The sequence below is a fragment of the Boleophthalmus pectinirostris genome, unplaced genomic scaffold (assembly GCF_026225935.1).
Source record: "Boleophthalmus pectinirostris isolate CB_2022bp ecotype Guang Dong unplaced genomic scaffold, ASM2622593v1 HiC_scaffold_16, whole genome shotgun sequence".
In the NCBI taxonomy this organism is placed as follows: domain Eukaryota; kingdom Metazoa; phylum Chordata; class Actinopteri; order Gobiiformes; family Gobiidae; genus Boleophthalmus; species Boleophthalmus pectinirostris.
The window spans coordinates 13,922,067-13,948,895 of NW_026571095.1; the positions used below are offsets into that span (position 1 = coordinate 13,922,067).

Genomic DNA, 26,829 nt, shown 5'->3' on the forward strand with positions numbered 1-26,829 from the left:
CGCAATGTGATTTTAATCAGAGATGCTCTTGGTAGTAGAGAGAGAGAAATACTTTATTGGTCCAGAGGGAAATTCAAGTTTTGCTGCAGCAGCATTTACACTGCACGTTTATGTCTCTGTCAAAGGTCTCAGTGCAGTTTAGCGGGAGGACTGGTCAGGTAGGGTCAGCAGATCTGTGTCAGGGCAGTTTGAGGAGAGGAAGAGCCAAAAGCATCCAGAAGGAGTCTGGTGAACAAAACAGGAAAAGCCTCACTCTTACCCCACTCTGGTGTTTCAGTTGATGATGAAATGGTTCATTCCTTCAAAGTATTTCATCTAGAAGGTCTCAGAGTCTTTCCTCTGGAAGGTCTGCTGACACATTTGCTGCCACATATGGTGTGAACAGCCTATAGCATCTCAAATATCCATAGCTAGCTAGTAGGATAGATGCATTTATATTTGGAAAGGGAGTGGTAAAATAAGGGAAATGCAAAATTATGCTGTATTATAACCAAAGCTAGTCCAGTCTTGAATTCCACAACAAGCCTATATTGTATACCTATACATTGCTGCTCTGTGATTGCCCACTTGTCCAAACTGCATGCTGCTGCGCCAGACATCTTCTAATCAGCTCTCACAGAAACAGAGGAAGAAGCAGATCAATATTTACTGAAAGCCCTCTGCAGTATAACAGATGTGTTTGCAATCTCTGTCCGGAGTGTGTACTGTGTGTGTGGTGGATATACCTTGGCCGTGACCGGGCCCATTGAGGGGTGGCAGCAGCAGCAGCGAGAGGAGGAGGAGGAGGAGGATGAAGTTCCAGGCAATCACGCAGACAGGCGGGAGGGCCCTGTATAGTGTAAACATGTTTTAAATAAACAGGAACCAGCGTAATGCCCTTTTAATTGATTCATTCTGTGCTTGGCTGTTTACAGAAGGGGCTAAATATGAGTCTCGGCCTTGTGTTTATAAGTGGAGTGTTTAGTTCGAACAATAACAGTTTGAAGCGAGCGCTGGATCCTTGGTTGTGTTAGAGGCTTTTCTCTTGCGTGTTTCATTATATTCTGCATATGCTGGGACAAAAAAGAACTTAAACCAAATAGCATTTGTCTCCGCAGAAGCCCAGTCTCCTCTTTACACTTTTGGTGCCTGTACGTGTTACTGAAGTTGAAGTTGCAGCCACAGTGTAATGATATGGTGGCAGAACATTGAAGGGTATACTCCAAAGGAAGGGAGGGAGGGGGCAGTAATTAAACATATGCACACATAGAAAGCGAGCTAAACACATCCAAGTGGGCTAGTAAAAGCTAATGAAGGCTCAGTGCTATAGGCTGGCACACACAGCCATTTCATGTGGTGAGGAGGAGAGGAGGAGGACCAGGCCAGGCTGGGGCGCAATAAGCCACCACTGATTCCACAACGAATGGGGCACAGTACAGGATAAGCTATAATTGACACCATGCAAGAGTGCGGTTTTGCAATATAGTTTGTTGAAAGGTCTACCAAATCATTGTCTCTGTGATGGAAAAGACAAACAATGGAATTAACACATTTGCAGATCACAAACCATAAAACAGAACAGAAGTAAGGAAAAGAAGATCTACAGTGATCCAGTGACAAGAATTAGACATGATGACAGAAGTATGTCTGTCACGATAACAAACTCTGAAGCATGATCTATTGCTACAGAGAAATATTGCGATAAACTATATTATTGAAACTACTTTATGCCACTGACACAAAGCAAGACAATCCCGGTTAACATTTTTTTAATATACAGTATCATTAAAAAGCATGAGCTGCAACAAATAACTAGCAGAAGAAGAATCAGTAATTAGCCATAAGAGTTACTTATTCAAACCCTCTAAAGTTAAAATCGTATCATATTACAACAAAAAATAATAAAAATCACCCCATTATTGCAAAGAAAAAGTTCCCAAGATAAATACTAAGCCCAAAAAATATATTGTTCCAGCTTGATAAGTACAGGCCAGGTTTGCTAAATAACTATACAGTTTTATAGAAGATAGCAGTATGGTGTTCTCAAGGACTAATTAGTTAATGCTGGCTATTATTTAGTTTGTGGCACCATAATTGTTCATTCTCATTTTGTTAAAATTGTATTATTTCTTAAAATATGCTAAGCTCTTCATCACTATCATTCCTGGTTATAGCCTAAATTAGTAAATACTAAAGCAGAAGTGATGAAACGAATTATGGAAAGTAAACTAACGATAAAACTTATCAAAGACATAATTTTTTAGAAAATAGTACTATCTATCTATCTATTTATCTATCTAGCTGGGTGTTTTGGCTATGTATACTATTTCATCATCAAAACTAATCTAGTTATGGTGGGTAAGGAAGTATTAATCACTTCTCAGTACATACAGGTGATGTAAGGGGCTTGCCTCTCATATGTGCATGCGGTGTGCTGGAAATCTGTTAAACTTTGAGTAGTTTTTCTTTGAGATCTTTGGGCTCCACATGTTGCAGCCTGCTCGGTTCAAGCAAACATATGACTTTTCTAAAGGGTCCAATAAAAAGGGGAAAAAAGAAACATTGGTGGGTTCGGGGGATTAATCTCCAAAGCACACTAACACATTTCTGCCCTATTCATGGTCTGTGGTTTCAACTGGTGTTCCCTTAAAGAGGCTGTATATGTGGGCCTGCTGTATCTCAATCCAAGCTTTTTATGATGCTTAGAAAGGAACAAATGTTAGAATAGATTTTATTGAGCAATTTATAGACACTGTTCTAGATGTATTTTAATTTGCTGCAAGGTTTCCCATAAGCATTTAAATTCATTGTGCACTAGTAATGAACTTAAACCTTAAAGAGAAAATAGATATCACGTTGACGTAAGCACCAATACAAAGGCTGCATCATGCACCATGCCTTGGAAGCTTGGGTTCATTGTCTTATTTATTTACTTCAGTCTTCTCTTAAAACGGTACAGTTGTATCCCTTGCCCAAACTTGGTCACCAGCCTAATTAAAAACACAAATTAAATACTCTTCAGTGGATATTCACTGTGACTGTAGCAGCTGCCACACAGACTAGCACCCAAACAAGAAAAAAGGTCGAATCAGACAGCTGGGAAAACATAGGTGGCCACTGGCACACTGACAAGTGTTTGTGGCAGGTCCCAAAGGTGAATAAACCACTTAATGAAGCTTAACCGTAAGCGCGCTCTATATGAGGGCTTTTCTTAAATGATCGTCCAGAAACCAAAATGGGTCACTGGCATGTTTCGGTGGAGGCATCCATGCCAAGAATACTAATAGGCCTATGGCCTAATGAGAGAGCCTTCCAGACGCACACTTACTTGACTGGACATTTTTGCATTCCTCTTGCAGCTCAATCTGATGCAATTCTCTTTTTTTTTTTTATTTTATACAACAAGGCAATTTAACGAAAAGGCATACATTTTCTGCTGCCACTCCATGTGTTAACTTGCCTTGTTTTGTAGCGTTTTTCAATTCAGGCAGTTGATGCACAATGCTGTTAGAAGATACAGCGCCCTCTGCTGGCAAACGTGTACAGTGCAACAGCTCTGTACTACTGAAACTATGCCTACTTCTCATGTAAGTCTTCCAATAATAAAGAAAAAAAAAACATTATAACCAACTAATACTGATGTCATATTTGTCCCTCTTCAATATTAGCAATGTTTTATTTTCTGTAGTACGATATGTTTTCGGGAGAATGGAAAAAACACAATTTAAACACACTCAGGTCCAACACTTGACCTCTCTCTCCAAATCAACCAACCACTTACAGCAGTAACCAGCATATGTGCCTACTGACATATGATGACATTGTTTTCTTAACTGTAATCTAATCTTCTCATAAAGTGTATGAGACAGACAATTTCAATGAATCTGCATAGCTAGTAAGTGAAATAAAATTTGTAAGATAGGCTATCTGTCAGCACTCAGCAGGCAGCAGGAAAGCCACACTGACTTGTATTCAATTGAAATTAAACTGATTTCAGGATTCCTTAACAGAAGCCTATAAAAATAAGTCAATAACATACATTATTTTGTGCTTGATGCTTTATTTGAAAAAGTAAATGTGAGTGGCTGGCTCTGTAAAGGCAGTTGATCAAAACATACAGTGAAACAATTAAAACATGTTGTCTGTGAATTCAAGAAAAATAGGCTACTTAGATCATAGTGGAGCATGAGAAGCAGGGGGAAAAGGAGCTGAGAGAGAGAGAGAGCACTGAAGGCAACAGGAGCATTTGAGGCACAGAAGGGTGCAGGAGGGAGGGGGGAGGAGGAGGGGAATACCACCCACTAAGCCAGTTGTGGAGAAGTCCTGGGGGTTGGGCCGCTCACAGGAAACAGTTGTGGCTCCATCCCAGGCCTCACACCAAGCAGCTCGGGGCCACCCAGTCACTGACAGACAGACCCACCAAATGGTCTGGCCCGGCCAACTGACATGGGTTTGTTTATTTTTCATCCTTTAGTGGTGAGGGGGAAAATTGTTCGACACAAGCTGTTTATTAGACCTTTGATTGTCATGTCATGTGTCTATGTTCACTAGTCAGGTATATGCCAATAGAAAAGCCTGACATGAACAGAAATATAGGAGCTTTGCAGGGATAAAAAGAATGGCTGGTGAGATTAAGTACAAATTAACACTATTATAGAATGGTTTAGTCTATAATTCAATGTTAAGTTTATGTTGTTGCTGTCAAACAGTGCATTTTGCCGTCTATGTGGAAATGCTATAAGAATAAATATTATAATACAATAAGTTAAATATAGATAGGCTAATAATCATAAGCTTAGTAAAAGTAGTGGGATAAAAATCGAATTAGATACAAACACGGACAGAATAAAATGCAAAGCTAGTAGTGCAAATACAGCAGAATAAGTACAGTTTTTTTTCAAGGTTTAAATCAAACTGAACTGCCAAACCCCCAAATAATCAGATAAACAACGGATGTGCAACCACGCGGGCATTCTTAAAAAGATCCAGGAGATGGCGCTATAACACCAACATGACACCCGGAAAAACGTCAGAGCGGCACGAACCAATCAGATTTATAACGTCCGGAAATCACTAGTTTGAATCTAGGGGCGGTGTTAACTTATATTACTGAGTGAGTTTGGATTTGTACCGATGTGTTTTGAAATATAATACAAAATAGCTAACAGTTACATTTAACATCTAGCGTATATTTTAACAAAACAACTAGAAAGAGTCGCGGCTGGATCACGTTTGACACCGCAGCGCTAAGGAGCAGAAATGGACACTAGTTTGTACAAATACCTCGTCGGGCGATCTGTAAACATAAGTCGCAGTGATGGTAATGTGCTTTATTCTGTACTTTCTAAGTGTTGTGTGTTATAATACCTTTGTTATTCACGATCACATTCTACCTGCTTTGTTGAACCATTCAGGTCGCATCCATTTGGCCACCGTCAAAACCGCTGATACTGCCAAGTGCACTGCTATGGTGGAGTGGCAGGAGAAAGGCAGCTACAGGGGCAAAGAAGTTAGTAACATAATATGGATTAAAAACTATTACATCTATTACGTATTAATTTCTATACTGATTTCTATACTAATGTCACATACTGATCACAACAATACATAATACCATATATTAACTGAAACTAGACACCTGTACAGACTGATCTTGTAATATTTTTGTTTGTTGTTCCTAGGTTGAAGTTAGCGAATTGTGTGCTCTTAACCCCGAATTGTTAGAAATTGAAGCTGAAAACAAGAAGGCTCTATCTTCTGCTCCAGATAAGGTTGGTACACATTAAAATCATCTATATTTTGATATATTTAGCATAGTGTTTTGAATGCATTAAACAATTTGTCTTCTTTGTTACTGATGACTTTGTAGAAGTATGAGGGTCGCTTGCGGTCATCCAGGATCCCAGCTCCTGCCTCTTGTATGTATACAAACTACTACACTGAGATCTGTTTCTTAATGCCTTTGTTTAATATCACAATATTCATTCACCAGCTTCTCTTTCTGCAAAACCCTCTGCTCCTGCAGTGGTCAAAGTTGAAGAGGAAGGTTGGCAATACTTGTACTTAAATGTGCCAATGATTTTTATAGTTTTTTAAATGATCTTCTGCATGTGCTGTATGGGGTGTAGTGGCACAGTTTTAACCTGATCTTTTTATAATTAAAGGGACATAGTGTGGAATTTTTTCCTCAGATTCTTCTTGTGATTTTCTATCCACACTATTCTACATTTTAATTTTAAACTGTATTTCCACACACTGTTTCTTTGAGTCTAGAGTACATTTTGACTAATATTCTTGGGTGCACAGTTGTGTTTTCCCTAATCAACAGGTTTAAATGGATGATAAAGTCATTCTAATTGTCTAATTACTTGGTCATGTAACTTAATGTTTTGGGTCAAAGCTGTTATTCACAACATTTTAATTGTGTCTGCTTTCAGTTAGGACTCAGGCCAGACAGACCTGTCATTTTCAGGCCACAGCCCCTTCTACAACATTGGCCTCAAATACTGGCTCATCCTTTAAATCTGAGCTGTCAGCTGCTGGTGGCACAGTAAATGCAGGTGAGTTTTTGAAGTGCTTCAGCATAGTGTGTCATCTGTTTGGAGAATGTACTGAGCAAGACTATTTGTGTTTGGTATATTGTTTGAACACATAACATTAATATTTATTGTTTTCCTAATGCAGCCAGTTGTAACCAGCGTCGTAAAAAGAATGAAACTAAGCCAATGACTTCATTGGCTGAAGCTCGTGAGGCTGTAAAAGAAAATGATGAACCTCCCCAGCCTGCCAAAGGTAATTTGCATGCTCATGTTTTATATGTACAAATGGAACATTTTTGTTTCATTTTAAAAATCTTTAGAGAAAAGGGTTTTATAACCTTATCAAATATTCCTTGCAATTGAAGGTAGAAGAAAAAGTGTAGCTCCCCAAGAACTAAACAAGGCCAATAAACGTATGTCTTGTGTTGTTAAGCCACCTGAAATGCAACCAAAAAGAGGAAAGGTTGGTTGACAATCTGCATATGTAAATTTGTAAAATGGTGTTATTGATTTTTTTTCTTCTTTTACAATTCAGTTTGGAGAACCAACTAGGCCCAATCAAAAATTCTACGAAATGATCCAAGAATTCAGAGAAACTTTGGAAATAACTCCAATGTCACCCTCTGAAGTGGTAAATTGTTTGTTATATATTAATTAACACATAAAGACAATTTTCTAAAATGCCTTTGTTTACAGATTGAGTCTCACAGGATTTGCGTCTGTGTTCGCAAAAGGCCTCTGAACAAACAAGGTGCATTGTGAATGTGTTTTATTTTCTCAGACATGATTTTGAGTTTTTTTCTTACTAATCTTGTTCATTTCATCTTTTCTTTTCTAAAAGAGATGAATAAAAAGGAGATAGATGTTGTGTCTGTACCAGGCAAAGGAGCTCTTTTGGTCCATGAGCCAAAACAGAAAGTGGATCTCACCAAATATTTGGACAACCAAGTCTTCCAATTTGATTATTCTTTTGATGAGAGTGCTACCAATGACCTGGTTTACAAGTAATCAACTCTGATCAATATTTAACATTTAGATATTGTCATACTCACTCCCCTGTAATAATAAGCTTATTGTAACTGTTTAATTCATCCTTTTCAGGTTTACAGCTAAACCTTTGGTTAAGTCCATATTTGAAGGAGGTATGGCAACATGTTTTGCATATGGTCAGACTGGAAGTGGAAAGACTCATGTAAGATGCATGGATTTCATTTCACATTTATACATTTCACATTTGTAAAAAAAAATTTTTCTACCTTGAATACAAGACAATGGGAGGAGACTTCTCCGGCAAGCAGCAAAACTGTGCTGAAGGAATCTATGCTTTTGCGTGTAAGTTTAATGAACTTGATAAGAACATTTATAAGGCAATGTTTTGTTTTTTTGTTTTTTTACATTTAAAATAAATGAGTTGTCTTTTAGCTCGGGATGTCTTTGCTTATCTCAACCACTGGAGAAACACAGATCTGGACGTGTGTGTTTATGTGAGCTTCTTTGAGATCTACAATGGCAAAGTATGTTTCGATTTCAATATTTCCGGTTTATGAAATTGCGGTAAAAATGTTATCTTACCATCTACCACTTTTAATTTTAGGTGTATGACCTGCTGAACAAAAAGGCAAAGCTTAGAGTATTAGAAGATGAACGGCAGCAGGTCCAGGTGGTGGGACTGGAAGAAGTTTACGTGAACTCAGCTGATGAAGTCATCAAACTGATACAGGCGGGCAGTGCGTGCAGGTACAAGTCATCATGTTTGCCTTGTTCAAATTAACTTCTGTAGAAATGTCGTAGCATTCTGGTGTGAGGAAACACTGTGAAGTTCTTTGGTTTATGGACTACAGTAGCCCTTATGTTCAGAAAATAAACAACCAATCAAAAACAAGCACTAAACAGCATCAGTCTCAACTCAGCAGAGCCAGTCACATCAACTTGTTGGCATAGCAACCAAGTTTCACATACAAAAGCACATTAACAACAACACCTTAACAATTACAAAAACAACAAAAGACGTCAACCCTGAGCTAACTTTTATATAACAAAAAATACAACAAATTCTTTGAGTTCATGCTGTGTATTAAAAATGCTCCTGTTTTGCCCCACAGAACATCAGGGCAGACATCAGCCAATGCGAACTCCTCTCGGTCTCACGCCATCCTTCAGATTACCCTACGTCGTAATGATCGACAATACACACTGCATGGCAAGTTTTCTCTGGTGGATTTGGCTGGTAATGAGCGTGGTACAGATGTCAGCAGCAATGACCGCAGCACTTTGGTTGAGACAGCAGAGATCAATCGCAGTCTCTTGGCTCTCAAGGTTAATAATTACTGATATATTTGGTCTTGCTATATCAAAATGAGTACATAAAAATAATGTATTCTTATTTAACTGACTGTTTTTCAGGAGTGCATTCGTTCGCTTGGAAAAAACAGTGATCACATTCCTTTTCGAATGAGCACTTTGACCAAGGTCCTCAGGGATTCCTTCATTGGGGAGAAGTCCAGAACCTGCATGGTTTGTGGAGGTCACACTTTTAAAGGCTCAAAAAGACATATTTTAAACAATTTTTTTCCTCCATAGATTGCCATGGTGTCTCCAAGCATGGCCTCCTGTGAATATACAATGAACACACTTCGATATGCAGACAGGTACAGCAAAATTGTATAACGATGCCTAAATTCTTAAAATTCTTATCAACCTATAAAGCCATCCTGGTGCATTTGCTCTTAACTTGTGACAGGGTAAAAGAACTAAATGGAAATTCCAAATGCAGTGGCATTGCAAAGGCCGGAGACTCTCCAGATAGCTCATCAGAGGTACAATTGTACACTTAATGTAAAAACGTTTTACAAGGCTTAAATACTGTTTTCTCATCAGGAATCTGCCATTGATACAAGTGTGTATGATGCTATATCCCAAGTAACGGAACTTGAAGAGAAGGTTTATGTAGAGTTGCAGGTAAACCCTGTTATATTTTATAGATCTATTTAATTCTTTGCATTTATCACTAGAGGCTGTATGTATTGTTTTTTCAGAAAGCAAGTGGTCTGGTTGTGGCCATGCAGCAGACCTCCTATAATATTGATACAGGACTTCCCGACATAATGAGTTATTCTCAGAAGTTGATGGGTTTGTGGATTACTTGACAGTGTTCCTTTGTGTTTGGTGCATATTCAATTTAAGGCTCTTAAATGTATTTATCTGTCATTTGTAGACACCGTTTTGGCGCTGAAATCTGCCGTTGATCAAGAAAGAATGGCAAGGCTCAACCATTGAACAGCTTTTAATCACACTTTGTTTTATCAGGTCTTGTTTAGTTATATTAACTTTTTTTTTTTTTTTTATTATTAACATGTATTAATAAAAATGTTAAACACTATCTGTATATTACATTGTTTTGGTATGTGCAGGTTTTATTCACTGTTGCACATGAATGTTTTGACTGTAAATAAATGGGAAAAGACTAAAATGTGCTTACTGGTATGTGATATGTAAATTTTTGCATATTTTTCATTACAAATACATTTAAATAGGCAATACAACATTGTCATAATATTGCACCTCTCCAACTGGCTTACGTGTCCTGGCTTCGATGAAAATGTTCCTTTGGTTATAATACTTTCATTTATGGCTTGAATTTGAAGGTCCTATATGACACTAAACTGACTTGTGAGTTTTAAGCCATGTATAATCTTGAAGGTGTATGGAGTTTAAAAACACAGCGGACCTTTTCCTGTATTAACCCTTGACGTCACAGGGTGGAACAGTTTTATGTTTGAGTACCACTCATTCTAAATATGCAGAATTTGCCCTTTAATTAATGGGCCCATATAATGCTATTTTATTTAACTTTCTATGTGCTAGGAAACATGTAACTAGGTACGTGGTATTGCTTTAAAGAAAATAATTAAGGCGATGTAAAGCAATGGACAAATCTCAAATAAACAGTGATTTTGCATTAGAGCATTTGTCGCTCTTGCCCACTAGGCGCCGCCGTGGAGCTGCCGGAGTAGAGTCAGAGCGTGATTGGCCGGAAGCATAAACAAGGGAGGGACCAACCACAGTCTATGGGACCAACCGAACATTCACGTCAAAACTGCCCTTGCCGAGACTCACAAACCCGGAACAGATGGCGGCGAAGTGGCTGCGTTTTTCGCTCCTTTTGTTGTGGTTTTGCTCGTTGTATCACGCCACGTCTGGAGACAGCAGTGGCGTGAAAAAGATGAAGATGCAATTCGCCACTGGACCTCTTCTCAAGTTCCAAATTTGGTAAGAAAGCGACGGATTGTTCTGGCGAGTCATTGCAGACTAGCTTCACTTGTGCTAACAACATGGGCCTGTGATCGCTGGAAGCTAGCGGCTAATCGGATGTGTGCGCAGATTTACATCAAAAGAGTTTATACAGTTGATTTATTGTATTATATCACCCATTTTTTTGTTATAGATTTACATGAGAGTATTTTCAATTGCCATATTTAGTCTAACCCTCTTTAGTCTAGTTAAAGTATACTATTAAAAAGTTGGCAGTTAGCAAATGCTACAGCTCATGATATTTGTGTTATTTGTAGCCTTAGCTGACCTTATTTACACTAATTAGCGTTTACAATTAACATTTAAGCTATCAACAATAATATTAATATAGTTATTAAATAATTTCTTATACTATTACTTTTACAAGAAACATATTTTTCTTCTATTTTTGACATGACAATCAAGAGTTTAATAATGAAACTGCTTCTTTTTTTTCTTGTTTTAGCATTTCCTGAGGGTACAAGCGGGTGTTTGAGGAGTATACGCAGGCTTTGTACCAGCGTTACCCAGACATCCGCATTGAAGGGGAGAACTATCTTCCCATTCCCCTCTATAGGTAAGAGATTGGATAAAATAGCGCTTAATTATTTGTTTCATCTCACCTGGCAATGCAGATTGTTGTGTAGTTTTACAGCCATCTTCCTTGGTTGTTCAGATCCTTTGTGTAACCTCTGCAGGGCCTTGGGGATTTATATTAATGGTGTTTTTGACACACTCATTATAAACCTGAGCTCTAAAGTATTTGTCAGACTTGCACATTACACCTGCATGATGGTCTACCTTAACAGACTATAGTAAAGTCTATTGTCAGCTGTCTTTGTTAAAGCTACTATGTTGAAAACAATTCTTTGGCTATATCTGCTGTAATTCTTTTATTCTCAGGAGGAATACATCTGAAAATGACTATATTGTTCTTTCAGGCACATTGCTTCTTTCTTGTCCATGTTGAAACTGCTCGTGATTGGAATGATCATCATTGGCAGGGATCCATTTGCTCTTTTTGGGATGCCAGCACCAGGCATTTGGGAGTGGGGTCAGACAAACAAGGTAAAATGGTCTTGGTTTTAACTGAACACATGAATGCAAATAATCTGGTAATTACTGGATTACAAACCATGTGAAATCTAGTGCCCATAGCAACTGTTGAAGCCCATGAGATTTCATTAGCAGTTATTCACTCTGTTTGTTGGTTGTTTGTGTTTTAAAATTCCCAGAGCATGGGCTGTAGAATTTGGTGCTTACACCAAAATGTGATCTGTTTTTAGAGTGCACAGTTACACTTTAACTGTGCACTAGTGCCCTTTAATCTCCCTAACACCTTCACTCTGTTTAAAGTGGTTGTGTAATAGTCTAGATTCTTGATCTAAATGAAACCTCTCTAAATCTTACTTTCTCCAGATATACGCATGTATGATGGTATTCTTCTTTAGCAATATGATAGAGAACCAGTTAATGTCAACAGGAGCTTTTGAGATCACATTAAACGGTGAGTATACTGTGAGGAGACTTCTCACTTGTATGATTAACTCAAGTATAACCTCATATTTGTTTTCCTCTCTTCTCTCCATCTTCCATCTTAATAGATGTTCCTGTGTGGTCCAAACTAGAGTCTGGTCACCTGCCTTCCATGCAACAGCTCGTACAAATCTTAGACAACGAGATGAAGATGAACGTTCACATGGACACAAGACCCCACCATCTTTCTTAACCAACTCTTTGCTTTCATACTGCAAGCCCTTCTATGTAAGACTGCTTTTTTCTCTGTATTTCTGCTCATCATTTTTTAATGTTCTAGCCATAGCCTCTTTTCCCTTGTAGGTTTTGAGGTGGGATTCTGACTGTGGCTGTGAGGTGATGTTTATGAAGGTCTGCGCTGAAGGCAGTTTGACTGTTAGCGCTGACTGGATGCCCCCATCACGTTCACTGTGCTTCATTGGAAATCCTGCCACTGATGCCAGAGGGGATCCCTGTGCCGGTCATACTCTTGTGAAATTGCCTACTTCCATGCAGTTTTTTCCACGATATCAGTGATTTAACACAGACATTTAACACTGATTCTTAACATTCTTTAACTTTGCTTACATTTGACCTGAGTGAATTATACCTTGTTATTTGTACCACTGAGCCATGTGTAGAATTGTTTTATTTTAATGATCCATTGCATAGCTTAGATTCAAAATGTTCAAATATATTGTCAATGTTGTGGAAAAATATAGTTGCAGAATCATGTCTTGAATTCTGAATAATTTTTATATTGACATGATAAGCTATGATGATTAATAAAACATAATTTAACACACTAACATTTATTTATATGTCTGGGTTCAATCTTATGTGCATCCTTTTACCATCTGGTCAACGTAATGTTATTAGGAGAACTAGAGCCTCTGCCGATTTAATTAGTTGAGACAAAAGAGATTAGGCAGTAATAGCCTAGACTGCTGCAACTGACCATCTTGAAGATGGAAAAATGTGTTGCATCGTATGCTATTACAAAAACTACATGTTCAATGTTGGGTAGAAATTGTAGTGATTACTTTGGGACATCATTGTTACGGAACCTCTTAAAACCTGGATCAGCCTTTGGTAGATTGGTAGTTATGGTTTGTCCCATTAATTCTGCCCAATGAATGGGAGGCTCTATATTACAAACATTGACTACAAATGACAATTATTTTAACTGTTGCATATTTGTATGTTTTAATTTAAGATGCTCATGTAGTGTATCTAAACTACGAAAGAAGCAGCAAACTTGTTATATATATAATATTTATTTTCTGTACCATCCACTCAGGAAAAAACATCTTATGTCATTTGTATCCTAATTTTCATGCTGTACTCAGAGGAACCCTTTTAGGCAGCTTTGGAGAAAGTCGCTGTCCTTTTTACTCATTGGGACCTTTTCAGCAAGTTTTAAAAGTTTATGCGCCAGACGATGGAGATGAGGAGTGGGTGCAGCGTTTGGCAGGACAGGAAGGGTCGATGTGCACATCAATTGGTGAATCTTTTGAATAAGATGTTCTGTTTTAATTTTGTATGCCAACACTATCAGTTCATCTTTTCCAAATGTTGGAGGGGTTAGCACTTCTTTACAGTTGCCCTTAAAATATAAAACAAACATTAGACATTTCTGCAATATTCTATGTGGTCTTTTTTTTTTTTTAGATGCATACCTTACAACACCAGGACCCCACATTGAATTTCACCTGTTTGCCATTTGCCAGGAAGGATACAAAAACTTGTTGCTTTCCCAATACCCTAACTCTAATAATTTTATTAATGCACAGGAAGATTGGTCTGAGAGGAGTGGACCCCAATTTGTACCATGTCCACCTGCTGACTCTAGTGCCATCTGGATCCAAACGCTCACACCCATATTTATTGATGATCAGCCTAAAAAAATAAAAACATAATAATTTATCTGTCATAACTGGAGTATAAGTAGACATGTTGATTTCTGTACCATATGTTCCCATTGTTGTGATAACAAGCGCCTTTACCATCAGACTGGAACAGAGCTCTCACTGACTGACCAGGATTATCATCGTAAACTATACAGACTCTTCCATGTGCTTTGGTAACTGTGACAAGGATAGCCAAAAGTCCTGACGGGTAGCTGTGATTATTTAGGTCAAGGTATGTGTTATATGCATGTATTAAGACAGATGACACATTTGGTTGGTTGGATACTAAACTTGGGCTGACCCATCTTCAAGAACTAAAAGGAATTTTAGACCATCAGCATAATACTTACTCACAAAGTCACCGCCATCCTTTGAAAAACAAAATATTGATTGTTATAAGCACTGTTATTTGTAGTCTGTATTATTTTGTGTTTTAAATCTTACCTGATAATGGCATAAGCCAAAATCAAGTGGCTTATGGGCACAAATGGAAACAGAAAACTCATAGTTACGGTTTGCGTCTAAAAAATGTGTCCTTCTTTCACTTTGATGTTTGGGAAGCCTCGCCCAGCTTCCTTCTACAGGACAGGACAGTCTAAAATTCATGACATTTGAATCTGGAGCAACTGAGGAGAACAAAGGTTATTCTAATAAACAAAAGTTTTGTAAAATGCATTTACTCCTCAATGTAACCCACCATTGTCTAATACAGGCATTTCAGTCAAATAATCCTCAAATAGTCTTGCTTTAGATTTATCGCTGTATGAAAAATAATTATTATTCCTGATTTTTTTTAGCAAGTTTGTTAAAATAATTTTAAGTCTACCTACTCTCTTGGCTCCACCAAAAAACTGCTGAATTTGGCCTTACTCCTTTGATACATCAAATCTTTGTTTTCACTGTGATCTTGTGTTATTGTGAGCTCTTCTGATTTTCCTTCCCGTACATTTCTCAAGTTTAGCAATAGCCTGTATAGTTGTTTCCACTGATCACAGCAAAACACGAACTCTGCCTAAAAGGTAATCAAAAAAGTACATTGTACATTTATTGCAGCTTACCTCTTATTTATTTGTCCTCTCACCTTATCAGCTTTGTCCAATGAAGGTGATACCTCTTGTCCACAATATTCACATTTTATTAGGTAATAAGATGGGGCTTCAGTCTTTTTAAAATAAACAAACAAAAGCATTACAAAATGTCTTTATGTATTTAGCCTACTTACCAATATTGTCTAGGCACCTGTGTGTCAACTGTTAGCTCACAATCCGATTCCCTCAAGTACTTTAAAATTCCTGCATCTCTGGTAAAATAGCTTGGCATCTCAAAAACTGACAGGTGAGAGTCATCTTGTTTCATTTTAACAGTCTAAAAACAGTAATTTTTAAGAAGAAAAAAAAGAAATGTGATTTTAGATTTGAACAGTTCTCTTACTTTCATGAGATAAGAAAGGACAATTCCATCCTGATTGGCATCCATAGTTCAATCTATAATTGGCCCTCGCCACTAACAAAGTTAGGGGCGAGGGGTATTGTTTTTGCTCGGTTTCCAACGCTCTATTATGATTATTTTTCCTTGCAAAGGATCTCAATTTTGAGGGCCTAAACGTCGACGAAAAGTCCCCAAACCGGGGTCCAGATCGATCGGCCCGGCGAAAAATTCGATAAAACGGGCATCGCGACAATGACCCGAGTGACCCGACTCAACAGCGCCACCTAGAATTTGACCCCTATGGGAGTGGGGACAGGCAAAGTTTGTCGCAGGTAAATGAAATTCGGGACAGTGATAGAAAACAATGAGACAAGCCAAAAGATGAATTGGAGCATGACCCTATGACAAACAGGAAGTCGGCCATATTGGATCAAACATTCGGCGCCGTTTTGACTTGGGTGTCTACAAAAAGATTCAAGTCCCCGGGGTTTGGTCCAAATGAGCTCAGATTTGACAGGTCACATCTACAGACATAAACTCACAGAAGTTGCCAACTTTTTTTGGGATACTCCTTACGGTTCGCCCGTAGCACGCCGCTACGCTACGCTGTTTTTTTGGTGACCTGTCACGGCCACAGGCATTGTCCTAGAGAGCTCAAATTCAAATCACAATTGCGTGATCCAGGCCTGAATGTGATGAATTATGAAATTTAATAAAAGTGAACTCTATAGCGCCCCCTAGCATAGACATGAAACGTCAACATTATCGGATTTGGACCAAATTCGGAAATTAAATTCTATGCATGATGACAAGCAAAAAAGTCTATTACGGACATGATGCATTTTCCACCACTGGCCAGCAGGGGCGCAAAGACTCCCCCAAAAAATAGTTAAAAAATTATTCCACCCACAGGCTTAGTCCGATTGTGCTGAAATTTGAATCACTAATGCGTCATTGTCGACCTGGGCGATTGTCGGGAAGAGGGGGTGGCGTGCCGGGGCGGTCGCGAGTCCCCGGAGGTCGCGTGGGGGGACGGTGCGCGCCGGGGCGAGGGCCACCATCGCCGCTCATTGTGCTCATCTTTTTTGGCAATTTGCTTTCGAAGACCACAGTTCTTTAGTTTAAGGTCATGGTTTAAGGTCAAGGGTATATTTCCTCTGTTATTTCTGGCCATTTTTGTTTTATAATTGAGTTGTTTTGTAAGTGTTGCTGTACTTACTGTTACGCAGATAAAAAGTGCGACCTACTCTGTGAAATCTACTCTGTAAAGTCTCCTCTGTGAAGTCTACTGTTTGAAATCTTTGTACGATTTGCTCTGTGTCAAGCTCAGCTAAATGTGCCTTTTCCGTTAAGCGATATGTGATTTTCGATTTGTGATTTGCGATTTGCCTACTCTTATAATCTCCCCGAGGCCAAACAAAGCTTTGAGTTAAAGCCCACAAAGGCTTTATGGAACTTTACATGTATGATGTCATCGGCGCCGTGAACCTGATGGAACTGGGAGGTTTTCAGGTTCTAGAATGTGATGATGTCATACTCCCAGACGGGGCAAGAGCCACGTTTCCCTGTTGACTGAGGCCGAGTGTTGTTAAGAAGTCACTGATATGAGACAAACCTCGATACAGTGCGCTTTCGATTCGATACGGTTCAGTAAAAAATAAAGGCTAAATCATGGAAAATCTTTGTTAAACCACTTCTTGTGCAAAGTTCATATGAAACACAAACATTTTAATCCTCAAAACAGCGAAAATGTCAAACGAGTTTCCTTCCACTAAACAAACAACGAAACTGTAGCTGTAACAAAATCATAATAATATAATAATAATAATATTCACTTGCCATGAAACACACGTAAGGATACATAATCCACCTGTAGTAATTTTGGTAGTACCAAAGCTTGTACACAGTCGTTTCTGAAATGGCACAAAAAGACAAAATCATTATCCTTAACCAAAAGTCTTTCTCACATTCGTAGTCGAATGCATCATATGTAAGTTGTCAGTAACCCAGGGGATTCAGTGTTTATTTAGGGCTGCTAGTGTAACCTAACTGGTTGTGCTGCTAGGAGAACAGGTGCGACTTTCCAAACAAACAGCTAATACATTAACTTGTTTATCACGTTTAAATAATGTTTTGTATTTCAAAAATTATGTAGTCTATATAGATATTTTCTTGCACCCTAAATGTAATAGGCTTTCATACAATCTTACCTTAAGTCGTTGGATTAATTTGCAAGTATTTGTTTGTAGTTGTCATGGTAATGCATGTTCATTTTTAATTATAAATAGGCCTTTTTTTGTAGGTATACATATCAAATAAATAAATAAAATAAAATAACAATTACAGCCTTTGTCCACAAGAGGGCAATGCGGTTTCCAGCTTTATTTTCAAATTAATGTTCGTTCGTTCGTTAATTTTATTGGACTTTTCATATTCAAGCCCACTCAAACATTGTTCAAAATATAAAGCGCAATACATAAATGAAATCTAGGCCTAATGGATGGGATGGATGGCACCAGCTGTGGACACGCCTCCGGGTGACACCAATCTCCATTCATTAGGAGACGCTGATGCTGATTGGTTCAGAGAGCACGCGTTTCATCCGATTCCACTAATTGGCGCCATTTATAAACGCAACTGCACTTTGTTAAGCCCAAGAGTCCTACACGTGACAAGATGTTGCTGAAACGACAATCTGAGTGTGCGACTGTTTACCTGGTCGTTGCAGTTTTTCTTGCATTGCACCCGACGCAAATGGAGGCCGCTACCTTGAGAAGGACAGAAAAAAGGGATGGACGGAAAGAACCGACTGCGAGCAGCATTCGAGAAGGAGTCATCTTATTTGGCAAAGCTCCTAAAAATGCTTCCTTGGATGATGACACTTCTTACCAAGCCGACTTTACAGGTAAGAAATGGAGGCTGATTTTTAACTTTTGCTTCCTGTTCTATCCCTCAACCTAACTTCTGGGTCGTTTTCTCGGCCTTGCGGCAGGATTTCACAAAGGAAAGGTTTTCGATGTCAGCTCAAAAGAAGCTCAGTGGAAGCGCATGTCCCCTTCGCTGCTGTGTGGATCGGACCACATGAAATTCCGAGCTGTTGGATCACCTGTGAAGTATTTGGCACTGAACCAACGTAAGTAGGCCTATTGGTCTTTGTTTAAAAAAAATAAAAATTCCTTAGGTTGTGGTGCTTGAATCATGTAATCATCTCTTGTAGATCCTCCCATGCCTTTGTCCCATATGCCTACAACCTGTGGCTACAATATGCATAGCCACCCCTTTGGCCTTGTAATGGATGTCCCCTATGGTGGCTGCTATGTTGTCCATGAGGTAAATGATTAGAGCTTTAATAAAAAGTGTACTTGTACACTCTAACCTCTTTATCTTTAGCATGGACACTACCATCTTCAACTGCTTTGGAATGGAATCCCGGTGACCCTGATTTGCCCAAAACTGCTAGATGTTTCCGCAACTGCATCTCCAGTGACAGACTACCCATTCACATTACCTTGGCACCAGCCTACAGCTGTAGCCCCGCAAGACCCCACTTACCCTCAAGTGCCTCCAGGGTTTCACCATTCTCCCTATTTCCAGTACCTCTTTCAACTGCTCCCGAAAACAGGGCAAAATTCAGCTCACTGGCAGTTTCAGAATCAGAATCATTGGCATCATCTACACCACAAAACTAGCCAATCTACTTCGTCTCCACAAGATGCAGCAAATGTTTACAATTTGTACCAACAGCTTCTGCAACAAAACCAGGCCACTACTACCACCGCTTCCCCACAAGATCAAGCTTCTATGCAGGCTAAGCTTTCCTATCTGTACCAAATGCTTCAACAAAACCAGGGCTATACTACCCCTTTCCCACAAGATCAGTCGTCTATGCTGGCTTACTTTTACTATCTGAACCAACTGCTTCAACAAAACCAAACCTCTACTGCCTCCCCACAAAATTCCAGCTTCTGGGAATGCTTATCTTCACTATTTGTATCACCTACTCCAAAAGCATAACTACCCCACCGCAACTCCACAAGACCCTCTCTTTGAGCTGCCTAAAGGGATGTCTCCATATTTTTACCACTTGCTCAAACATCTATACAAAGCCAAAGGATCTACAACTGCGATGCCACAGTGGGGGCAGCATTTGGGATCCCATATGTATCCCTGGCTGTATGCTAATCAAGGTGAAGCATCAGGTTCGTCTGACCAGTCCAAATCATCTTATATGTCCGACCCCTACTGGTATTCCCTCTATGCCAGCCAAGCCTCTACAGGTGCAGCAACTACTGCACCTCCCTCCTCTGGTCATGTGCCTTGGTATGGCCAAGGGAAAATTCCATGGTGGTTCCCCGGACAAGCAGACCAGACTACAGCTTCACCCAAGCCTTCAAAGTATGGCCAGTTTCCTATGTGGTATCCAGTGCAACAAACCACTGCCATGCCAACTATCAAGGCTCCAGGACAGTGGCCGTTTAATCCTGTTGAAGTTTCTCAGCTGCAGAGCAATTTCGGCATGTCAGAATAAAGTTTGAGAAAATCCTAAGTTTGGCTTTCTCTTCACTGTGCTAAATCAGTTTGTAAGGGGTAATTTGAACAATTTAGTCTGTCTGCTATAAGGGGCCAAAAAGCATAGTGACCAGACTGAACATGGTAGGCTTACAGATATCTTTACTGAAGAACTTAAGGGGGTAAATTCCTTGCAAAATGGTGGTTGGATGTCTTTGTCAATGCTTGGAGAAATCTTTAAAGGATTAGTTGCAGTGAAACTTAACATGTACTTATGTAATTTCTCAAACTACTTCAACTTGACACATGCTATTTAGTATCTCTTCTCACTAAAGCAGTTTTGTATGAACAAGAGTTTGCAAGTTTTTTATTTTTTGTTGAAATGAGTACTTCGTCAACTGCAGGCTGACACCTGCTTTGACTTGTTCATTTGCAGACTGGTAAAATGACCCTTTTAACATGGAGAATGAACTGTTTCTACAGAGGCCAGTGCATGCACACCCCATTCTGTCTGTTCGTGTACATCTTAGTCCTCTTCCTTTGGGCGTCCCGTGATGACACACATACACAGCTCTTCACACTTCACTGCCTCTAAGCTGCACGTGACACAGACACTGCTATCCTTTTGAAAAGGACCATTGTGCAGCAGTGGTCTTCCTACTCAGTCCATATAAAATGTCTTCTTTTACTAGGTTAAAATAATGTAGAACACTGGAGGTTACAGATCTGAAATTTAGCTGGGAAACTGGCCTCTGGTCTGTTCAAATCATTCTGTCTACATCAGAGGTAAGTATGTGCTTAGCACAGAGGGGCAGGGAATTATGGGAAAATTATGGTTTTGGCATGTAACTCATGTGATCTTTGTAGAGAAATCACGATGCTCTGGATTGTACTTCAGAATAGGACAACATGTCAATAGGTGACTTATGTGTTTTTATTTGATCTATACAGCAATTACGATAGCAATGTCTTTAACATTACTCTCACCCACATTAGCAGTGACAGTAGCTCCAACCCATCCACCCTGTATCTTTATGGAGGACTATGATGTGGATATGGAAGAGGAGGATGCATTGTTTGTGATGAAGGCTCCGCCACCCAAACCCTGGTGGATGGAGTATGAGGAGGACACCCGGCACCGGAGCACCACGCGGGGCTGCATGGTTAACAGTCGTAGCTGGGCCGAAGAGCTCCAGGACATCATAGCACAGGCCCAAACCGAAGACTGTTGTGGTGAAGGAAGAACAAGACTCTCCTCCATCTCTGTGAGTGATTGTGCTCAAACCTTTGAAAATGCAATGCATATATGACATGCGTGTGTTTGAATTTAAATTTGAACATTTGTCATTCTGTGGGATCTATTTATATCCACATTGGGGGTTGTGTTATAGTATTCACTGAAGCATTAAGAGTGAAAATGTTATGCAAAATTGGCCCATAACATGTCAAGATGGGGCATTGAATCAGATATGTAATTAAAATGCAACTTGCTTAAGGCCAATGAAATTATGCAGACCTCATTTTCAAACTACACAAACCCCGACATATATCAAATAAGCTGCTGTTCATAAGGTCAGGCTTCCTAATGGTTTTGTTTTGCTGTATTGCAGTGTAATTTATGAAGCTATTTTAAGCTCAGCCTTGTAGCTATTGCCATCATCTTTCTTCTTTACTCTAATTGCCCTAGTTCCTGTAAAAAAAAAAAAAAAAAGTCTGCCTGATATTGCCTCTATGATGCTTTAATTTCAACAATATCTGCTTTGCATTTTTTTGTATAACAGATAGATGGGTGATGGGTGTATGTGAAAGAGGAGATGTATATCTAGTTGCAGCGTCATTTGTACCTCCTCTACGTCCACCACCGCTCAGGCTCCCCCCCCCCCCTCCTCCTCCTCCTCTCACGGCCCCCTCCCTCCTTGGTTCTCCTGCACGCAGCTGCAGTGACTGAGCGTGTCTCCTGGGTCTGGATTCACTGCAGCGCACAGAAAAATAGGACGGCTGTTTTCATACGATGTGCTGAAGGATGGTGCACCAGGAGAAACGCGTATATCAGGTCTGTGGACATATAGATTTACTGATGTGACTGTGGAAAAGGATGAGGTTCAAGAAGATGAAGGAGAATTTTCAGGTATGCGTGATGGGTATCCATCATGGCTGTGCTGCTGTAGATAAAGATCAGCCATACAGAGGGAGTCATTTGGAGGTGTGGGTGTGCCATGAGTGGTTACACATTTCTGGCCTCATTTGAATTTAACTTATTTTTGGAGGTTTTTGGTTGTAAAATAATGGCATCCTTGGATACACAGTATCGGAAAGGAGAGCATGGAATAGGACTCCAGTTCAGAAATGGTCTTTTTAATGTCGTTACACCACAGTATTCATTTTGAGAGCTAATCACTAAAATCCCAGGTTTTATAAATGCTAATGATGAATATTTCCTAAGAAAATATAAAATTGGAAATTAACTGTCTTTAAGACGAAAATGCAACTGCAAGTGCTCTGTGACATGGTGGTTTGTCTGACTGATGTGGTTGTCAGCGTAGGATGCTAGAATTATCTATATTAAGCCCAGCTTGCTGATTTACTGCTGGACCTGACTAGTTTGTGTAATTTGTGAAATAAGTCTGCTATAATTTCTCCAATTTTATACTTTATTCTTACTTTGAGAGGAACAATGTTCTTCTATTCTACAATTCTAATTCTAATGTAAAATTGTAGAGGATATCAAATTACTGTGACTTTCATCTCCATGTTCACAGCTTTACCTCCTTTACCAGCAGGTGCACTGCTATTTTGGTGAGACCTTTTGGTGGCCTATTTCTGTGAACAGCATTTAATATCAATACACACTGCAGCAGAAACACAAGCTAAGGTTGCAGAAAAAACACAGAAAATGAATACTAACTAAAGTGATTTTTCTCTCTTGTCAGGCCCAGAGGAACGAGAGGGAGTCCATCAGGCAGAAACTTGCCCTTGGCAGTTTCTATGACGACGAGCCCGTCATCTACACTAGCAGCTGCAGCAAAAATGGACCGTCCTCCCGGTGAGTATGTTCCCTCTAGTCAGATAAACTAGAGAAATATTTAACCTGTTAAATGGATAAATAGATGGCCATTCAGCTAGATGTAGTGCTAGTCAGCTGACAAGTTAAGATTTAATAAAAAAAAATTAAAAAAAAATGTTTATAGAAATGGAAAAATATAAAAATGGAATTCAAGTTTTGTACATTTATACTAAAATTCAATGATTGTTTCACTCAAAGTGGCAGTGGGTTATGGCTGTCAAGGAACATATTTGTAAATAAATTAAAGAAATACTTACGTCATTCACATGTAGAATGGGGCAAATGTGGTCAGACTTCACACTTGTTCTCATAACTCCATCTTTATATTCACTGTAGTTTCTTTACATATCAAGTCTCTACTGAGATTTGCTTTACATGTGAGATTGATATTTCAAATTGGTGAGAATTGATGACTTCATGCTTTGAGTCCCTCGCCACTAGCCGTTAACGGGACAGTTGCATTACATCAGAACTAAAATGGTTAACCAAAGCCACACTCTCTGCTTTTTTTTCCAACATAGTCAAAATGTTTCTCATTGAACGTGTGTTTATTTATTAACATCCACATAACACTTGTGTCTACATTGAGGAAGTGTCTGTCTGCTGTGGTCAGATGCAGCTAAAACAGGAAGTATGCCCTTATATTTCAGTGTTTAGTCATACATACGCATTACCGTTATGACCTTCACCTGTAAAGGTGGATACATCATAGGTTTAGTGCTGGGAATTGTGGAAAATCCCTCTATTGTGTAGGGAGAACAGTGCCACTATAGCTAAGTGTAATTAATTAGGATTATCTGTGGTGGGTAGATACATATACACAGGTACATCTACGCAAGTAACACATCAGTATTTTAACATAACACTCTTGAGTAAAAGTTTTGGGTACTCCTCTCTACAAACAGCAAATGCTCTGTGTCAATTATATAAATGATTCAAACATTTGTGTTTCTTGTACCTCTTCAAGTATGATTTTATGTTTCTAACTTCAAATGATAAAAAAAAAAAGATATTACTCTTAAATTATATTCTTACTTCAGTAGTCTCCAAATTTTTACTCTTTTACACTTCAATTTAGTAGTGCAAGGGTAGAATTGAGAATTTGCTTCTATATCCTTTAATTTAATGTTTTATAATGTATAATTGCAAGCCTATTTTATTTAAATAAGTTAATAATAAATACTAAATTATATTGCTGATGTGCTGTCAGTTTGCATTCACCCAAATATGACATTAATTGAGAAATATAATAAATTGCAAATTCAGTTGGGCAATGTCTTTGTTACATTGCATTACATTGTTACCTAAATTACTGCTTCTAATGGAGAGGTTGCTTTGCGTCAGGGACATTTTGCACAGCTCCCAGTTACAGTCCCTGTTACTGTGCTGCATGTAATGTCTCTCAGACTGTCACAGAATTATCTGTACATCAATAAAAGTCAAGCTTATTGTTATTCTTCCATCAGTCGGCAAAGTGCTGTGAACCTGCAGGTATGCTTTGTCAATGACAGCAGCAGTGACAAGGACAGCGACGCAGAGGACAGCAGGACGGAGACCAGCCTGGACACTCCTCTGTCACCTGTGGTATGGGTCATCTATCAGTTTGTAAAAAAAAAACTTTTCAGTAACATTTTTGTATTATATTCAATACAATCCATTTTATTTTACTACTACATCTCTAATATGTTTCAATATTTATTGTCTTTTGAGAAGTGCTTTTTTCTCTCACATTCATTACATGATTAGTGATGGGTTCCTTTACGTTTAGCTTTTTCACCATTATGCTTGTACATGTGTTCAGAGCAAACAGAGCTCTTCTTTGTCCGACCGGGACACAGCGGAGGAGGACTCAGACCCTTTAGATGACTGTGGGGGCTTCTGGAGGGTCCAGAGGAGGCTGCAGGAGGAGGCTCGCGTGGCTCTGGCCCTGGCTCGGCCCATGGCTCGAATGCAAGTGGAAGTGGAAAGACAGATCCAGCTTCATCGAAGGTCACCTGTGGCTGACCTGGTGAGCCAGATAAATTTTAACTTCCTTATGTGTGGGCATATGAACCATCTTTTCAGAAGACTCGCCTTTAACAAGAGAGTAAATTACTCATTTATCGCACATTACCTTGATAGGGTTCTGTTCTGAATAAAAGGTCAGTCTTTGCCATTAAGTTGTTGAATAAGTGGTCATGAAAAGCCCCAAGTCATCATTCAGTAGAGTGGAGCAGGTTTCTCTGAACCGTTTGCGTTTTTTTTTGTATTTAGCTCCCCAATCTTCCTCACATCAGTGAGGGCCTTATGAAGAGGACTCTGCGGAGAGGGGACATGAGGGACATGAATCTTGGACAACTGCAAGTCATCACTAATGACTTACACTCCCAGGTTCAGAGTGAGTGCCAACACACATACATTATCTCAGACATAAGTTTGAATCAATTACCTGCTTGAACACATGCTAAAACACTGACCACATTCTACCATGTGCTACAATAGGTCTGAATGAGGAGCTTGTGCAGCTCCTGCTCTTGAGGGATGAGCTTCATGTTGAACAGGATGCTATGCTCGTTGACATTGAAGACCTTACCCGGTAAACTCAATACCAATACAACTTCTGTCTGAACTTGCAAACATTTTCTTTAAAAAAAAAAAAAATTTTTTTTTTTTTTTCTTTTGACAGGCATGCTCATACCCATTATCGACACCAGACAGAGAAAGCTATGTCAAAATAAAAGCCCTGTTCCAGTGTCCTGCACGCCACCAACATACAACATGGTCCAACACTCATGTTACTAATGACTCCATCTGTATTGGCTGTCCTTAGAGAATTAATTGCATCATACCTTTGGATTACAGGATAATGTTGGAAAAAGGGTAGAGCTGGGTGCATTGTGTAGAAAAGATTTTCATTTCTTTTCACAGCATGAACAAACATTGTGTGAATAGGCCAGATGAACAACTCCAACTTCAATTTAAATTAATTTCACAAATATTACATGGTTTTATTTGAACTTTTACAACCATTGTTGCCAAGCAAGTGAATGAATTCATATTTAGAACAATATTATATACAATATAATATATTAAGTATACAGTATACTAACATGGCTAGACAGTATAACACTTACATACAATATGTAGTTATCAGCCTGCTTCACTTTGTTGCTCTAACATGGCAGCAGCTTTATCAATGACAGTTGGATGATGACAGTTGGATAATGACTCACTGCTTCACCTCAAATGTTAAAATGTTTTGAGAAATGTACTAATGTATTAAGACCTTTCATTTGCCAAATGTACTCCACATTTTATGGTTCCATTTAGTGGGATAGTTAATGCAAACGTGGAGACAATTTTACATAAAAAATATGCAATGCGTTTTGCTCAAGTTTACTAATGAGATGTGTTTATGTAAACAGCATAAGAAGACATATTTATTTGTCAATACATATTTATGGACACCGTGTGTAAATGTAAAAGACTTTATTAAAGATGAAGGATACGCCTTGTTTAGCTAGGTTTCCACTCGCTTTTTACCACAGATGTCTTTATATGCTTTGTCAGTGGTTGTAAAAATAAAGTGTGTGAACGTAATATGCACTGTGTAATG

The 26,829-nt window shown here is 39.0% G+C and overlaps 4 protein-coding genes and 1 long non-coding RNA gene across 12 annotated transcripts; 3 read left to right on the top strand and 2 right to left on the bottom strand.

The window, feature by feature from the left end:
• Window positions 1-5,069: 5,069 nt before the first annotated feature.
• On the top strand, window positions 5,070-9,873 carry kif2c (kinesin family member 2C). Of its 2 annotated transcripts, XM_055151697.1 has the most exons (22): window positions 5,070-5,299; window positions 5,394-5,488; window positions 5,661-5,750; window positions 5,849-5,897; window positions 5,972-6,025; window positions 6,417-6,539; window positions 6,664-6,771; window positions 6,884-6,981; window positions 7,054-7,149; window positions 7,215-7,269; window positions 7,360-7,522; window positions 7,620-7,710; window positions 7,787-7,850; window positions 7,941-8,032; window positions 8,113-8,255; window positions 8,621-8,834; window positions 8,922-9,032; window positions 9,099-9,166; window positions 9,259-9,334; window positions 9,396-9,476; window positions 9,554-9,647; window positions 9,733-9,873. In XM_055151697.1, the coding sequence occupies exons 1-22, from the start codon at window positions 5,239-5,241 to the stop codon at window positions 9,792-9,794; spliced, it is 2,088 nt and encodes a 695-aa protein (XP_055007672.1). In that variant the 5' UTR covers window positions 5,070-5,238; the 3' UTR covers window positions 9,795-9,873. The 2 variants fall into 2 exon arrangements, with proteins under 2 accessions (XP_055007672.1, XP_055007673.1); XM_055151698.1 differs by lacking the exon at window positions 5,972-6,025 and having other exon boundaries at window positions 9,733-9,872.
• A 725-nt stretch (window positions 9,874-10,598) lies between these two features.
• Window positions 10,599-13,132, top strand: selenot1a (selenoprotein T, 1a). The gene is made up of 6 exons (XM_020922712.2): window positions 10,599-10,787; window positions 11,275-11,385; window positions 11,750-11,876; window positions 12,228-12,315; window positions 12,413-12,572; window positions 12,648-13,132. The coding sequence occupies exons 1-5, from the start codon at window positions 10,648-10,650 to the stop codon at window positions 12,535-12,537; spliced, it is 591 nt and encodes a 196-aa protein (XP_020778371.1). The 5' UTR covers window positions 10,599-10,647; the 3' UTR covers window positions 12,538-12,572; window positions 12,648-13,132.
• A 484-nt stretch (window positions 13,133-13,616) lies between these two features.
• Window positions 13,617-18,167, bottom strand: LOC129408357 (glutamate-rich protein 6). 4 transcript variants are annotated; one of them, XM_055151777.1, is made up of 11 exons: window positions 17,872-18,167; window positions 17,501-17,574; window positions 15,473-15,598; window positions 15,315-15,395; window positions 15,064-15,245; window positions 14,931-14,992; window positions 14,678-14,859; window positions 14,520-14,602; window positions 14,293-14,445; window positions 14,003-14,222; window positions 13,617-13,929 (listed from the first exon to the last, which is right to left on the bottom strand). In XM_055151777.1, the coding sequence occupies exons 2-11, from the start codon at window positions 17,522-17,524 to the stop codon at window positions 13,669-13,671; spliced, it is 1,374 nt and encodes a 457-aa protein (XP_055007752.1). In that variant the 5' UTR covers window positions 17,525-17,574; window positions 17,872-18,167; the 3' UTR covers window positions 13,617-13,668. The 4 variants fall into 4 exon arrangements, with proteins under 4 accessions (XP_055007752.1, XP_055007750.1, XP_055007753.1 ...); XM_055151775.1 differs by lacking the exon at window positions 17,872-18,167 and having other exon boundaries at window positions 17,501-17,620; XM_055151778.1 differs by lacking the exons at window positions 17,501-17,574; window positions 17,872-18,167 and adding an exon at window positions 16,572-17,089.
• Window positions 18,168-18,274: 107 nt separating this feature from the next.
• Window positions 18,275-26,813, top strand: LOC110159305 (schwannomin-interacting protein 1-like). Of its 4 annotated transcripts, XM_055151780.1 has the most exons (12): window positions 18,275-18,566; window positions 18,654-18,794; window positions 18,879-18,991; window positions 19,052-20,956; window positions 21,038-21,089; window positions 21,167-21,435; window positions 23,101-23,213; window positions 24,701-24,818; window positions 25,036-25,242; window positions 25,488-25,611; window positions 25,716-25,809; window positions 25,900-26,813. In XM_055151780.1, the coding sequence occupies exons 5-12, from the start codon at window positions 21,080-21,082 to the stop codon at window positions 25,949-25,951; spliced, it is 987 nt and encodes a 328-aa protein (XP_055007755.1). In that variant the 5' UTR covers window positions 18,275-18,566; window positions 18,654-18,794; window positions 18,879-18,991; window positions 19,052-20,956; window positions 21,038-21,079; the 3' UTR covers window positions 25,952-26,813. The 4 variants fall into 4 exon arrangements, with proteins under 4 accessions (XP_055007755.1, XP_055007754.1, XP_020779514.1 ...); XM_020923855.2 differs by lacking the exons at window positions 18,275-18,566; window positions 18,654-18,794; window positions 18,879-18,991; window positions 19,052-20,956; window positions 21,038-21,089 and adding an exon at window positions 21,952-22,223 and having other exon boundaries at window positions 21,313-21,435; XM_055151781.1 differs by lacking the exons at window positions 18,275-18,566; window positions 18,654-18,794; window positions 18,879-18,991; ... (1 more) ...; window positions 21,038-21,089; window positions 21,167-21,435 and adding an exon at window positions 22,167-22,298.
• LOC129408358 (uncharacterized) lies at window positions 25,106-26,394 on the bottom strand. Its single transcript, XR_008631905.1, has 3 exons — window positions 26,348-26,394; window positions 25,348-25,532; window positions 25,106-25,239 (listed from the first exon to the last, which is right to left on the bottom strand). It is a non-coding gene; the product is annotated as an uncharacterized LOC129408358 (long non-coding RNA).
• Window positions 26,814-26,829: the final 16 nt, after the last annotated feature.

What these genes read in the sequence shown, in the direction of transcription:
- LOC110159305 (XM_055151779.1), top strand. Translation starts at nt 18,338, where the DNA reads ATGTTGCTGAAACGACAATCTGAGTGTGCGACTGTTTACCTGGTCGTT. An exon ending in TTACCAAGCCGACTTTACAG is followed by an intron (nt 18,567 to 18,653) that starts GTAAGAAATGGA and finishes GCCTTGCGGCAG; the next exon opens with GATTTCACAAAGGAAAGGTT. An exon ending in GTATTTGGCACTGAACCAAC is followed by an intron (nt 18,795 to 18,878) that starts GTAAGTAGGCCT and finishes CATCTCTTGTAG; the next exon opens with ATCCTCCCATGCCTTTGTCC.
- kif2c (XM_055151697.1), top strand. Translation starts at nt 5,239, where the DNA reads ATGGACACTAGTTTGTACAAATACCTCGTCGGGCGATCTGTAAACATA. An exon ending in AGGAATCTATGCTTTTGCGT is followed by an intron (nt 7,851 to 7,940) that starts GTAAGTTTAATG and finishes GTTGTCTTTTAG; the next exon opens with CTCGGGATGTCTTTGCTTAT. An exon ending in TTGAGATCTACAATGGCAAA is followed by an intron (nt 8,033 to 8,112) that starts GTATGTTTCGAT and finishes TTTTAATTTTAG; the next exon opens with GTGTATGACCTGCTGAACAA.
- LOC129408357 (XM_055151775.1), bottom strand. Translation starts at nt 17,602, where the DNA reads ATGATTTTGTCTTTTTGTGCCATTTCAGAAACGACTGTGTACAAGCTT. An exon ending in ATCCTTACGTGTGTTTCATG is followed by an intron (nt 15,599 to 17,500) that starts GCAAGTGAATAT and finishes TACTGTTTTTAG; the next exon opens with ACTGTTAAAATGAAACAAGA. An exon ending in TTGGCTTATGCCATTATCAG is followed by an intron (nt 14,603 to 14,677) that starts GTAAGATTTAAA and finishes TGTTTTTCAAAG; the next exon opens with GATGGCGGTGACTTTGTGAG.